At 35.3% G+C, this 16,161-nt stretch overlaps 1 protein-coding gene across 2 annotated transcripts in view; it reads right to left on the bottom strand.

Moving 5' to 3' along the window:
• LOC150089306 (UPF0235 protein C15orf40 homolog) overlaps positions 1-16,161 on the bottom strand; it is a 72,245-nt gene that overhangs the window by 34,793 nt on the left and 21,291 nt on the right. The window contains exons 2-3 of one of the 2 annotated variants that reach the window (XM_090368485.1): positions 8,452-8,557; positions 3,070-3,205 (exon numbers count right to left, since the gene is read on the bottom strand). In XM_090368485.1, the coding sequence (XP_090224611.1) occupies positions 3,070-3,205; positions 8,452-8,498 (183 nt within the window). In that variant the 5' untranslated portion in view covers positions 8,499-8,557. The remainder of the gene's footprint in view (positions 1-3,069; positions 3,206-8,451; positions 8,558-16,161) is intronic. The other variant, XM_090368486.1, reaches the window with a different exon arrangement.

The raw sequence follows: 16,161 nt of genomic DNA, 5'->3' as shown, positions 1-16,161 counted from the left end.
TAATGTCACAGCATCCTAGAGAAAAATGCAATTAGTTATTTTGAGCTGCTTGCAACTGATGGTAGAAAAACTTGTTTTCTGCCCAAATGGTAATTGAGTCTTCTTGTCTATGTCAAAACTGGTGAACAAATTCTGCTCATCTATACTTCCACATCCGTTACAACTGAATGGTTCTACTGCATCCTCAGTAAAGATAAAGTTGAACTACTAACACGATACTTTTTTTTTTAAAAATCTTGCATCAATGACCAAGGTCACTGATGCAAGATTTTTACACATTCCACTGGTATTTTTCGTTCTGCATTGAAATTTGATCATATCCAGCCAGTTCCTAAAAGGACGACAAATCCCTCCATCCCAGTTATCACTGCATTGCATTTCTCTACTCTTTCCGAAGTAATGGAAAAATACAACTTCCAACTCTTAGCTTGTTTGTAGCCATCTAAATTTGAGAGAACCCACTCATTGTGCCACAATTTTCAGAATGTTTAAAAAAATTTAACATTCCAACATTCTAAAAATACCTAAATAATGGTTGAAAATTAATAGTTTGGAATTCATTGCTAAAAGCAAACACATACTTTTGTGATGAGCTATAAATCAGAACAAATTATAATTTTATAGAATGTTTAATCATGTATATAAACTTATCTTGATTATATATCTTGATTGCTGGAACAAACTTCCATCTGCCGCTGTGGAAGTTGATAGCTTAAATAAATTCAAGGAAGAAGTGGACAAACTTTTGGAGCGAATGGATGGGTGAAATGGGAAGGGTATTTTTTTAGTTGATGCTGTATAACCTTGCTTTCTTGCATTGCATGCCTCTGCTAACGCTAATATCAATATAAGAATATAAAAGACATGTCTTTTATATTCTTGTATACAAAAATGTAAATAAAAGTCAAGCACTGCTGCAAAAAGTTGAATCAGTATGCCAATACAGAGTAGTTATTAATTTCATGTGCCTTTATGTTTAGAACACTTGTTTAAGTTATTAAGAATAACTGCTCTCTAATTAAGAGCCAAATACACACACAAACACTTCGCGATATTCCCATCTTGTGAACACAGCGATCAGCCGAAACACGTGGTCTGCTTAAGGAAGGGAAACAGCTGTGCATTTCGTTTAATTTGAGTGTTCATCCAAATTTTAATTGTGATTTTAATCTTTTTAATCGTGATTTTAATTTATCATCGGAAGGGGTTTTAATTATTTATTCTGACACAATGTCTTCTCACATTCATGGTCTTGCTGTGGTGGTTTTATGTGCGGAGTCAGGTTGGGGCTCTCGGCTTTCGATTTCGTTCTTATCTCTACAAGTGAGGGAATTCATTAATTCATTTTTTTTTATCTTATTTTATTAGTTACATTTGGAGAAAATGGACTGGAAGCATGCCATGAAAAAGATTGAGGTAATCTCTTATTTTTTTTTTAATCTGTTGTATAAGGCAATGGGCTGCATCTTGAGTATACAAGTAGTTCTCGACTTTACGAGTTAATTCGTTCCTAGCATGTGCTCGTAAAGCAAAAACTCGTAAAGCGGGAATTTATTTCCCATAGACATAATGTTAAAATTAGGGGTTACATTATCAACAATAAAATTAGTTAGATAATTAGTTTGTTTAAACAATGATTGATTTATCCAAAGAAATGAAAACGTTAGCTGCAAAATCAAGCAAATTATAATAATAGAGAAATTATTTATGACTTACATATGTTAAAGAATGTTTATTGTTCACCATCGTTATTGACTAAATGCACACTCGTTGATCACTCATTACTGGCTCGGCACCCGTTGGTTTGTTGCACAAGGAGTTGTCTTCTTCAGAAATGCTTCAAAAGGCATTTGTTTTCAAGATAATCTTCTCTTTTCTTTATAAATTTCAATAGATCCATAAGCATTTTTTAACGGAACACACAAATTGCAACTAACACGATTTGCGCTGAGTAACAAGTTTACGAAGCTTAAAAAAAAGGAATGAAGAGAAGATTCTGAAAATTTATTTATGTTTTTTATACGATTGAAGATTTCAGTAAAGGGGAAACACATTTCACCATAATAACGTAAAAAAAACCACACAATTCCAGCTATCGGTATTTTCGGAAATGCAATAACATCAAGTTTACTACCCGTTTATAATTGCTTTCAATAACAGAAAAGCCCAATAAAATGGAAAGGGCAAATTGTTTTTATTGTTTTATGGTTGTGACTTCCATAAATGTGCTTAAGAAAAATATCACAAAGCCGTTCAAAATTGGTTCTTATAACATGTGATAACGATGAAAGTGTAGTGCATTTAATGATTTGAATTGGTAACTAATACAATTTGCACTATAAAAACGACCCTGATTTACATATAGTGAAAATTTGAACTTCCGAGGTCATGGAATGAATTACCAAAAAACAATCTGTTATTGGGTTCACATTATGATATTTTCGCGATAGGATGGTAACGGATTAATATCGTAAAGCGGGGTAAGCTGCATTGTATAGCTAAGCACGTGGTTTGAAATGTGGTATTTATGAATGTTTCACATTATTTTTTGCAATTAATGTTCATATTTTTGATTTTATTATTTTATTGATACTTGATACTTCGGGAGAAAAAACTCGTAAACCCGAGCACTCGTAAAGCGAGAACTGTCTGTACTTCATACAGGTCTGTAGGCTTCATTTTAGGAAGAATCTGCTGGAATGGGTGTGGAGAAAGGAAATGAGATTGGTGAAGTGAATGAAAGAGTGTTTTTTTTTTGTTTTTTTTTATAATAATAATATCAAAAAATCCGTCTTGATTTAATCACATACACCCAAAGTAATGACAACACATGTGAAACACTCCTATCCATTACACTGCAGGCTAACTGTTATATTGGAGCTTAAAAATCCTGATTTACAACGTTAGTGAGTCATATTCACAAACATATTAATTACATAATGTTTACTATACAATTCTCGTGTGTAAATCATCTTTGGTTAAAAACATTTTCATTTCAGAAATATACTTAAATAATTTATTTAAAAAATAAAGACTTTACAAATATTTCATAAAAGGAAACAAATTTACCTCATCTGTCTTCTTGTTAATAACTCTAGAAGGCTGAGCTTCCTTCATTGCCGATTTCTTCATTTTTGGCATGATGAGAATAATATTATAATGCTCATTCCTGGGGAAATGTGACCAAATTTTAAAAGCAACACCTCTAAAGGAGATACATTCATTCATCAATAACTTAAAAAGGCAATATCAAACATGTACAATTGGGTTAAATATTATTATTACTTTATTTTAAATATTACTATATATGCATAAACATGTACTTCACACATATTATACAAATACAGCAATACCCCGCATAGCACTGATAATTGGTACCAAAACTGTTCTGTGTTATGTGAAACTGTGCTGATTGAGGTATAATTATAATGGGCTTTAATTGAATGCATACCAGAGAAACAGTCTATAAACAAATTATAATAAATCTATTTTTCCAAAATGATGATCCCACTCGTGTTGAAGCTTCAGTCGCTTGGGAAAAAGTTCGCTGCAGATAATATGCTTCTTGTTAATAACAAGAAGCATATTATCAAGGGAGATGTTGTGTTAGGTGGAAGAAAGCAGATTTTAAAATTTTCATTGAGATCAGAAATTTCAGGTGGATGGCCTGGTGCATTGTCTAAAAGCAACAAAATTTTGAACCCCATCCCTTCATCTTTGCAGTAATGTTTTAGAGCAGTAACGTCTTCGGTTTTCTGATCTGAATATGAGTAGAGGTTCCAATTTAAAATCCCCAGATGAGTTTCTACCCAACAAAAGTGTTAAATGATCTTTTGATGCTTTGTATCCAGGATGGGCCTTTCCATTTTCGGCTAAAAAAAGTTCATGAATAGTCCAGTTTCGTCAACATTGAAAATTTGTTCGTCCTTGTAGCCACCTTCCTCAATGATGTCTTTCAATTCACTGGGAAATCTTGCAGCAGCAGCATCATTATTTGCACTTGCACTTTCACCAGAGATATGAACATTGTGAAGTCCAACACGGTTTTTAAATTGGAAAAACCAACCACGACTGGCTGTAAATATTTCTTTAGTCTCCTCCTCTTCATTTTCTTCTTTTTCCTTTAGTGTGTCATAAAGTCTCATGGCTTTCGCTTGAATTCGTTTTGACTCAAGGAATTCTCTTTTGATTACAATCTTCTATCCATATTAATAAAAGACATTCTATATTAATCAATAGCAAACTTCTTTACTCAGTTATCACATTCTTCATGTAAGATACTGTAGAAATTCCCTGCTCTTTATACTGATCCTTCTTTCGAATAATCGTCCGCACTGGTGCTTCATTCCATTTTTCCACGCAATTTTAGCATACGATGCACAATCATCATGGCACTTGATAATATCAAGTTTTTTTTTTTTTTTCTAATGTAAACCATTTGCACTTACATTATAAATGTATTTATTTATTAATTTATTATTATAAATGAAAGCGGTGGAGCCACTAAACACAAATTAGTGTTTAGTGGCTCCACCGCTTTCATTACTTTTCCTTTTTTTGACTCATCGTTTTGTATTTAAAGGGTTAAAATATAAATTGTGAAATTAAAAGTTTGAAAAGCTATCACCTTGTCTCGTCAGGATGGAACACTGAACACTGTTGACGCTGGCTGCCCGAGGAGAGCTATTGGCACATTGTGAATGTGAGACAACCACAGTTATGCACATTATGGCCATGTTGCTTTTGTTCCCTAAAGTCTCCCCCCACACAAACAAACATCATGTGAGACAATAGAGTTGGCACCGCAGCATATATATATGCGTACCTAGGCTTCAACAATGCAGCATATATGTAGAGTACGTGTCTAGGCAATTATTGTAAATTTTCGACTTAAACTTAGTCAAAGTTTATTGCTTCCTCTGAAAACTAATAAATTTATTATAAGTTAAGATATAAAAATATAAACAAACAGGAGTTTTCGGGGTGATGGAACATTATAGCAATAAACTTTGACTATTATAGAACCTGATACCAAAGTCCTTTTCGCAGACTTAAATTTAATTGAAAGCCGTGTTATAGTGAAACCTGTGCTGTTTGAAGCCATGCTAAACGAGGTATTGCTCTAATACATTAACCCAAAATACATTAACCAACACCAAAATAAAATAAATTAATATGCAAATCAAACTAAAAATTCTGTTATCCTTATATAGGGATAACTGATAGCGAATTCTACTGCGCACGCATGTCAGTATTTTCACAATGCACTTCCATAAAAAAACACAAATAATAATAAATTAATAAATAAATACATAGGCTCTTAATTACACTAGCCAACAAAAAATATTTTTTGTCATACCTCCGCAATGAAAATGTGATTCTGGAGGAAATAAACACACTGATTCCGAAAATCACCATAAAAAGTCTCTATCGCATCTACATCAAAAGATGTTTAATGTTAAAATAAAGGGAATATATGTATAATTTATGTTTGTAATACAAGCGTAAAAAAAATATAATACATTCTCTATAACTCATTTAACTTTGGAAAACATATCATAAACCATTGTGAAATAGTTATATAAAATCAATTTTAATCAATATGTAAACATCTTAAGTTTCCGTTACTCATAAAACTTGATTTATACAGGCTATCTCCAAAAGAAGCATACATACTTTTCAGGACATTTGTAACATAACAAATAGGGAGGTTTCTAACATGTTACAATTGATTCCAGCAATGTTTATATTATATTATTTATATATTATTATATATAAATAATAATATGTAAACATATATGTATAATTTATGTTTGTAATACAAGCATAAAAAAATATAATTAAAAAAATTATATAAAAAATATATATATAGTATTAATATATTATATATATTAATATTATTTATATATTATATATAATATTATTTATATTATATAACTTGACGATATAACTTGATGTTACAAATAAATTGAGAGAGACTGGGGCGCATGCGCATACTTATACTGTATTTTCCTAGAAAAACCAAGATTAAAAGGGGCATATTATATTGGGATTACGTAATTAAAAGTAATTTTTATTACTCTTTTCTCTCTCTCTCTTCTATAGAGAGAGCTGTCGAAAAGAATTCTTTATATACTTTATATTCTGTATTTCTTCTTTACATACACAAAATTTTGATTTCCTGGTAGTTTTTTTCCTGTCCGATTTCTTCCATCTATTTTTTGACATTTTCTGCATATATATGTGTTACCTTTTAATACACTTTTGTACATTTTTATATGCGCATTCGCATATCCTTTGGACATGCGTGCATTAAACAGACATGTGCATGTCTGTTTAACTATGCGCGTGCCCGTTTATGTGACATTGACACACAGTAGAAAGAGACCAGCATGAACTGTAAGATTGGCCAATATTGTTCTACATGTATATATTATTATCTTTATTTTCTCCTAAGAGACACCGCTTACGGCTATTCATATATACAAATATGTTTTGTATATATGACCTCTATTTTATATACATAATTTTTAATTTTCAATTTATAAATTATCAATTTATAATTTATACAATGATTATTTATAATCACTGTCTTAATAAATTATACAAATTATACACTGTCTAATTAATCATATTATACAGGCAGATAGAAAGAGCATAAGCACAATTTGCAATTTTACAAGGAACTAGAGAATGTTCACATCTATACCACTATTTACAACGAGATAACAGAAAGATAAGATGTATAATTTAAGAGAAGAGGCAAACTTGTGGATGGAGTTCATCAGTGATTGGAATTTGTCAAAGAAGTCAATGAGAGATTCATTTGCTGATTTGCTGATTCTGTTCAGTGGACTGAACTTCATAAAGTCCGTGGTGGCAGAGTCAAGGCAAAACGGTGTAAGGTTCCTGACTTGTCTACAAGGAGCATTGAAGTTGATTTTGCTAAGGATATCAGATGCTTCGTAAGTTCCAGTGATTTCTTTGGCTAGAAGGGTGATGTCAGCAGTAACTCTTCTGGTGCACAGAGGCCTCAGATGAAAGTAATCACACAGCGATTCATAATACACTGAGTGATAGAACAGAGGATTGCGGTACATAAGGTAACGGACAATTTTTTTGTACTGCTTCAATTTTATTAGTTAAAGTCTTTGTGTGAGGATTCCAGATGGGTGAACTGAATTCAAGGATTAGCAGAACAATAGTTTTATAAAGGATAACCGCATATCCTGTAGTTTTTGAACTTGTATGTGTTCCATTTGATGAATCCCAGTGTTTTGAATGCTTTGCTGGTGATTTTAAGGACATGAGCATCGAATTTAGCACTCCTGGAGAAGAGAATCCCCAAGTCGTTAACTTGGTCACACCTTTTGATGATCACAGAGTTAATACTGTACTCCGTATTTATTAGTTGTGAAGGTCTGGCGAATGAGAAAGAGATTACTTTGCACTTCGAGGGGTTAGCAGACAAACCATTCAGAGATAGCCACAGAGAAAATTTATTGAGAGCACATTGAAGCTGTTGAGAATCAGTAATCTCCTTCACTGCTGAGTAGATCTTAAGATCATCTGCATAGAGAGCAACTTGAACATTGGAGGTGTAGATGAAAGAAGGAAGATTATTTACGAAAACAATGAAGAGAAGATGACCTAAGGGGGAGCCTTGTGGTACTCCAATTAGTGGTATAAAACAGTCTGAGTTCACTTGACTGATGATAACGCTCAAGGAACAATGCGTAATATAACTGCGTAGCCATGAGAGCAAAGGGTCACAGATACCACATAGCTAAAGTTTTTCCAGAAGTTGTTCGTGCGGGACTTTATCAAATGCCTTCTATGATATGTCTGCATAGACTGTATCAACTTGAAGGTTATCAAGAGCTTCAGAGGTGTATTGCCAGAAAGGAAGTAAATTTGTGACTACTGCAGAAACCACGTTGATTCTGATCAATGAAAGGCCTGAAGAATTCTAAGAGATGTTTGTGTACTGCTGTGTCGAAGAGTTTAGCCAGGCAGTTTTGCAAGGTGTATTAATAAAAATACCATTATGTTTTCTCTACCAAGTCTGTCTTGGTAGAGAAAACAATGGTGGAGAAAACAGTCTTCTTTACTTTTTCATACAATTTGAAAATGCATAACACTTCTGAATGTTTCTTATTGATTACCTGAGAGACAGATGTTCCACAGCATACAACATTCTTGAAAACTAAGAAATGAGGATGAGGACTTTGCATATTTTATATCCTCTATAGACCCTTCTGGTGGTCCCAGTATATCACATTCATTACGTGCGATAGAAAGTTCATTTTTATTAATAAGCATTTTATATATCAAATTCCGACATACTAAAGCAACATTTCAGTTAGTCTTGAAAAGAAAAATATTAAAAAAAAAAAACAGCTGCTGCATATAAGAATCAAACAGCTGATGAAATCATTAATACAGAATTACCTGCACAGAGCTGAACTGAAACTGCACATGAACCAGGGGTACAGCATAAGAATCCACAGGCTAGAATTGCTGTCTCCCCTACATCTAGAAGACCTCAAATAGTTTCCTAAATATCACAGAAAATAAAATATATTAAAAAAATTGTCACATAATTTTACTATAAACTACAGAAAATAGTTTGTTTTTTTTTCAAATATAAGCTTTGTTTTTTAAATCAGAGGGCCTCAGATTTTCTGCTATACCAGTGATCTAACCTAATTAGTCATAACATCTTTGTCCATACAAAGTGCATGGTTTTGGATGTTACTTATCCTTTGCTCAAGCAAAATGCACTTTACACAGGCAGAAAAATGCATAATAACTTTAAAAGAGAAATCAAAATGAAAAAATACCCAATGATAACAGGTATCCATTATATACAGAAAAAAATGAATGGCAGAGACTAACTAAAGCAGTAGCTAATGATATCAGTGTTTAAATGTCCATAAAAAAGTAAAAATTTTCGGCTTTGGTGGTTTTCACTATATAACACTATGTACTTCAGTCTTAGATATAAAGGTTTCTTTATCATAATATTCTGGAATGCTTCTGCATAAACCAGGAATTTATTTCCTATGACTAATTTATTATTTCTATCAAAAATGCACCTTTGTTTTCACAAAAATAACTAAATTATAATTAAATTATAAAAAATATTTATTATTAAATTATTATCCATGACATGATACTTTTATAAAAAGGAGGCTTTCGTAATAATTTTATTTAGTTCCAAGACCCTGGAAGTTAATTTTTGCTATTTTTGCTAAGCTATTTATCTCTCTAAAAGGTCATTCTTATAATGGAAATTGCACTACCCTTTCATTGTTATCATATAATGCAGGGTTGTTAATGACACTAATGACAGTATGCTTCTGCAACAGGATTCCATTAGCATTAGCATAGGCATATGATGCAAGAAAGCAAGCTTATGCAGCATCAGCCATTATCATATTCCATTATAAGAATCAATTTTGAACGCTTTTATGATATTTTTCTAAAACATTTCTGGAAGTCACTACCATAAAACAATAAAAACAATTTGCACTTTCTGGTTTATTGGGCTTTTCTGTAAGTGCAATCTATTATAAACAGGTAGTAAACTTGATCTTATTGCATTTGCAATAATACTGATAACTGGAATTCAGATGGTCCACTTGATATCGATGGTTCAACTGTTGATGATCCTGCTCAGGCAGCTAACAAACTAAATGAGTATTTTGCATCTACGGATCATCTAGACAAGACTTCAGTTACAGCTCAGACACAGCATGGGTTTGTTAAGGAGAAGTCTTGTCTGATCAATTTGATTATGTCACAAAGGAACTAGATGCAAAGAATAATTTTGATATCATATATTTGGATCTTAGAAAGGCTTTTGATACTGTTGCACATGGAAGATTGCTGCACAAAATGGAGCAGTGTGGCATTGGAGGCAAATTGCTGTTATGGATAGAGGGATGGTTGAGTGGGAGAAGATAGAGAGTGGTAAGCAATGGGAACTGCTCTTCGTGGACTAATGTTATTAGTGGAGTCGCCAGGGTTCAGTGTCTGTATTTATTAATGATATTGATGATGGTACATCAGGCTTAATGTCCAAGTTTGCAGATGATATGAAGGTCGGTAGGCAGGATAGGATTACCCATTAAGGCAATGAGGTACGTGCTAGGGGCCCCAGGCTTTGGGGAGCCTCCAAGCCAAGACATTTTCCTATAGTGTACTAAAATAGATTGTTTTCAGTAAACATCATAAAAATCTTGATTATTTTAAGCAAAAATTTTTTCAAAACAATTATAGTCAGTCCTCGTATAACACGTGTTTACACTGCACGAATTCGATCATACACGATTTATAAATAGGGGAACGATATTGTATATAACACGAACCGAATTCACTTATGCACAATTCGGCTTTGTGTTTACAAGAAATGGCAGTCGAACGCGGAATCACCCCAACTGAAAGCAACACAATAGGAATGAAGAGAAGATTCTGAAAATGTATTTATGTTTTTTTATATCAGTGAAGGGGAAGCGCATTTCACCATAATAACGTAAAATTCCAACTATCGGTATTATCGCAAATGCAATTAGATCGAGTTTACTAACAGTCTATAACAGATTCCACTAGCAGGAATGCAACTTGAAATTGTTTTTATTGTTTTAAGGTAATAACCCCCAGAAATGTGCTTTAGTAAAATGTGAGCTAGTGAAGTAGAGTTGTCTTTGCCTTTACGGTTTGTTTATTCAGTTGCTACACGCGCACAGCTTTGTTTATGTGTATCAAGCATACCTCCTCATTTTGTAATTGTGCTTTATTCCCTAACAATGAGTAAAATACTTAAAAGGTGTGAAAAGGAAGCGTCCTGGTGAAGACACTACAGATTTAGAGAGAAAAAGAAAAGCAATATCAATAAACAGAGGCGGACTGGATCAAAAATTTTTACCCGGGAAAATTTGTAGTGGCCTCATACTAGTGTTTATGGCCAAAATCACACCGGCCTCCGGCCAACCCGGGGTTTCTCTGGTAAGGCTTATGGCCAGTCCGCCTCTGTCGATAGAGAAAAAAATATGAAATTGTGAAACGCTTTGAGCGAAATGAAAGACCATGTGATATTGCATGTGCTACAGGCCTAAATAAGGCAATGCCGAGAATTACAAAGAATGCAGAGAAAATAAAAGCAACTTTCATAGCAGGAACAACTCAAAGTGTAATTAAAATCCATTAGACTAAGACACAAAGAATTGGAAGAGATGGAAAGGCCGTCATTTGTTTGGATAGAAAATCAAACAAAAAACAAGTTTGCTTACGATAGAAGCAAAAGCATTAGCAGAGAGAGAGAGAGAGAGAGAGAAAATCTTTATTGTGCACTATAGATACAATAATGTGCCTGCCACAGCTAGGAGGCCAGGGGCTTGACAAAGATATAGGGTAATATAAAAATATGTACAGTATAACAAAAAAATAACATAGTCGTAATAAAATACTTAAGTATTTTATTATGATTATTTATTGTAATCTTCTCCCCTGGGAAGGGGCCAATCTGTGCTATTAGCTCTGTTCTGGGGATGTCATATATTATAGTCTTCACTTTCGCCACAGGGGCAGTCTGGGACAATCAGCCCTAAGGAGGTTAGTTTCGCCTTTAGGGAGATTCGTTTCCCCTTTAGGGATGATTTTGAAGAAAATATATGAGAGTGCTACCTCCTTTATTAGACTAGACAAAGACAGTAGGAAATTTAAAATCGAGAAAGGAGTTCGACAAGGAGACACAATATCTCCAAAGCTGTTTACTGCTGCCCTTGAGGAAGCTTTCAGAAGATTAGACTGGTCACAGAAAGGAGTCAATGTGAACTAAACCATTTATGATTTGCAGATGACATTGTGGTCATAAGCCACGATCCCAAAGAATTAGAGGAAAATCTTAATCAGTTATGCACAGTTAGTAAGGATTTTGGACTAAAGATGAATATGGCTAAAACAAAAGTAATGATGAACAAGTATGCCACGGAAAGGGAAATAATGATTGAAGGAGCAGTAATTGAAAAGGTGGAGTCATATACTTATCTGGGACAAGTTATTAGCTGTAATAATGATAAATGGCTGGAAGTCAAGAGAAGAATAAATTTTGGATGGATAGCATTCAGGAAATATAGTCACATACTGAACAGCAATATCCCAGTTTGTCTGAAACGTAATATAATGAATCAATGTATACTCCCCACCATGACTTATGGAAGTGAAACTTGGGCACTCGCCAAAAGAATGGAGGAGAATCTGAGAACTACACAGCGAAGAATGGAACGAATTATACTGGGAATCAGACTGTTAGATAAGAAGAGAAACACGTGGATTAGGCAGCAAACTCAAGTAAAGGACATTCTTATCAAAACTAAAGAACTAAAATGCTCTTGGGCAGGACACATAGCTCAAAGACATGATGACAGATGGACTAAGAAAATAACAGAATGGTACCCAAGAGGAGCTAGAAGAAAACCTGGAAGACAAAGGCGGAGATGGATAGATGAAATTCATGAGTTTTTGGGTAGTAAATGGATGGCCAGTGCTCAAAACAGAAGAAACTGGAAAGTCGCTGGAGAGGCCTTCATCCTGCAGTGGATTGAAAATGGCTGATGATGATGATAATTAGGGAGACGTGAACTGTCAATATAAATGTTGTAAAAAGTCCAGGGGCAAACGACTTAGATGGCTTTGGGCTAACCATTGACACCAGTGGCAGAAACCATTTGGTAACCAGACCTCTGGTTTCCTGCTCCCACTTTGTTTGCCATAGCTCATGAAGCTTTGTGGCTGTTCTTTTTGTTTCATCATTGAAGGTGTTGGTTGTATCAAGGGCTATCCCCAGAAATTCTGAAGGTATGCCCTTTTTAAATCTATAATATAAGCCTCTTTTGGCTACTTCCAGGTAAAGTGGGAGAGCTCTAGCCAGCAACTGTAGTGCAGGTGTGCTTACTGTGGGGCATGCTCTGGTAATAGTGAGTAGTATTGTCCTTTGTATCGATTCTAATTTATTCCTATTTCTTACTATGGCCGAGCGGGAGAACCACGCACCGGCTCCATAGGTGATAACAGGAGGGAACATTGCATGGTATATGCAATACCATGCAGTACCATTTTTATAGTGGTTGTGTTAATTTTTATTTGTGGACGTCTTCTTATGTCCAAATTGCCTTTTAGAAGTATTTGTTTGGTTTTTTCAGGAGATATTTTGAGCATGTGCATTTGTGCCCACTCCTGCAGCTGCAGGAGGGCGGCATATGATCTTTGCTCTACAACCACTCACGTGTTACCTTTTACAAGGAAAATCGTATCATCTGCAAAGGCTAGGCTTTTCACGGGGCCCAGATCCAAGACCAGAAATTCATCCAAAACAATGTTCCAGAAGAAAGGGCCAAGGATTGAACCCTGCGGGCAGACTTTATTCATAGGGTGTGTCAATTCCTGGAACCTTGTGCCTACTGAGACACTTCTGTCTGTAAGGTAGCTGTTTATTACCTTATAGAGGTTTTGTGGGGCATTTGCCTGGCAGAGTCTCCTAAGGACACTAGGCCACCAAAGAGTCAAATGCCCCAGCAAAGTCAATGGAGATTGCCAGCATATATTTCTCCTCTGTGTTTTTAACTGTTGTCAGTAGGTGCTGCATGGCATCCTCTGTAAAATTGCCCTGCTTAAAACTGTACTGATTGTTGGAATGTAAACCTTCTTCTGTGTAATATTGATCTAATCTGCTATATATTAGTCTTTCATATATTTTCCCTAGTACAGGGAGTAGGGCTATTGGTCTATATGATTTGGGATCAGTAGGGAGTTTTTCAGGGTTTTGAGAATTAGTCTTAACACTACTTTTTTCCATATTTTTGGGAATATACCTTCTGTCATACAGTTATTATATAGTGCTATTAATTTATCTGGTGCTATTTCTGGTAATTTTTTGATAATCTCAACCTCTAAGAGGTCAAAACCTGGGCATTCATTGTTTTTGGTTTTAGAAGACTACTCTGACAGTGACAGAGAATGAAAATGATCTGTGGGTAATTGTGCAAGCAGATATGAAGTTTTTTGAGCAGCACAAAATGGATTGCAAAGGTAGCTCATGGTATCTTGTCAATGATATATAGGAGTTTTTCTAGCAGCGATAAGGAGGTGATTATCCCCTTGTATAAGGCAATGGTCGGACACACCTTGAATACCGTATACAGGTCTGGAGGCCTCATTTTAAGAAGGATGTAGAGCTGCTGGAAAGAGTACAGAGAAGGGCAACAAGATTAGTGAATGGAACAAAGGGCTGCTCTTACGAAGAAAGGCTTACGTTTTGCAAATTACAGTGTGTGGAGACTAGGAACCTGCGAGATGTTGTTATTTGGTTTTTTAGGAGCATTAGCAACTAAGGCCATATTGCTCCGGGATATGCGGTGGTCATTCCTTGACCTTTCCGCATCCTCCATGTTTGGTGGTGACGGGCTCGAACCCCTGTCTAATCAAGAAGAGTGTGCTACACACTGCTGCTCCTTCCCACCTGACTATGGAGGTGCCAATTGCGAGATGATCTGATTGAGGGGTATAAAGCCTTGAATGGTTTGAGCATACTCAATGCTGATGGGATTCTTCCTCTTGCTCAGAATATTCTTCCTCTCACCTGAGAGGACATAAATTCAAAGTGAGGAAAGACAGTTGTAGGACAGATGTGCGGAAGTTTGCCTTTAGCCAGCAGGTGGTTGATTGCTGAAAAAAAACTTCCATCTGTCGTAGAAGTTGATAACTTAAATAGATTCAAGGCAGAACTAGACAAACATTTGGAGTGAGTGAATGGGTGAAATGAGGTTTTTTGTTTTTTTTTCACTGACACTATATAAGCTTGCTTTCTTGCAACATACACCTTTACTAATGCTAATGCAATGATGAAGGGAAAGCCACCAACAGAAAGTGCATGTGGGGGCAGCGCTAAGAAACAAATCTGGCAGAGGCGAAAGTGATTCTTGTACTGCTTCTATTGGAATGAGCAGAAGCCTGGAAAACAAGATGCAGGATATTTCAGAGACTGCTGGGAGTCATCGCGGTACAAGTAAACACATGGGTTGAGTTAGGGTAGCTAAGAATAGGAACAGGTGCATGTATACTTGCATGTACACCAAAGCTAGGAGTTTAGTAAATAAATTTGATGAATTTGAGGTATCAAAGGTGGATATTGTTGGGATATCAGAGACGTGGTTCACACAATATAAGGAATGCAGAACTGGAATTCGACAAAGTCTATAGAAAGGATAGAAAGGGAGGAGGGGTTATGCTATTAGTCAAGAAACACATAAAATCCAAGGAAGTGAAGCCAGTCGACATCGCTGGACAGCATCGACTGATGATGTTACCAAAATTGAGAGTAGGAGTGTGCTATAGGCCTAATGACTCTGATGAGTATAATAAGAAACTGTACAGGGAAATAGAGTGGACCAGTAAATCAGAGTCTTATAATGGGGGATTTTAATTTTCCAGATATTGACTGGAATTTGTGGGTTGGTCACTCACACACTAGCAAGGCTTTTGTGGATTTATTGGACGATTGTTTTCTACATCAGCATGTTTGGTAGGCAACTAGAGGGAGTAATACTCTTGATTTGATTATCAGTAGTGATTCTTCATGCATTAAGAATCTGCAGATAAAGGTACCACTAGGTGGCAGTGATCACAGTGTGCTGAAGTGGGATTTATTCAAACAGGTAACTACCATCAGGGGTAAAGGGAAGGGGTATTACTTTCGTAAAGGCGACTACGATGGTCTGAGCCAGTATTTAAATTCTATACAGTGGGACCAACTGATAATGTTACCAACAGCCAATTCAAAATGTGAAGCATTCAAAGAACGTATCTTGGAAGCTACTAGGCTTTATACACCAACTAAGAAATATTGTTCAAGGTTTAGGCCTAAATGGATGTCAGATGAACTAATGAGACACATGGCAGAGAAGAAAAATGAATGGGATACATATAAATTAACACGTGACACAGAAGCCTATGATAGATATCAGCTGGTCTGTAACCAAGTCACAAAGGAGGCTAGGCAGGCAAAGGCAGATTATGAGAAATCTTTGGCAAAGAATCAAAGAAAAACAGCAAAGAGTTCTTTACTTATGTAAACTCTAGAAGGAAAGGGATGAATCAGAT

The sequence above is a fragment of the Mastigoproctus giganteus genome, chromosome 2 (assembly GCF_048544385.1).
Source record: "Mastigoproctus giganteus isolate SK-2022 chromosome 2, ASM4854438v1, whole genome shotgun sequence".
NCBI classification, from domain to species: Eukaryota; Metazoa; Arthropoda; class Arachnida; order Uropygi; family Thelyphonidae; genus Mastigoproctus; species Mastigoproctus giganteus.
This window is presented reverse-complemented; position numbering and strand designations above follow the sequence as displayed.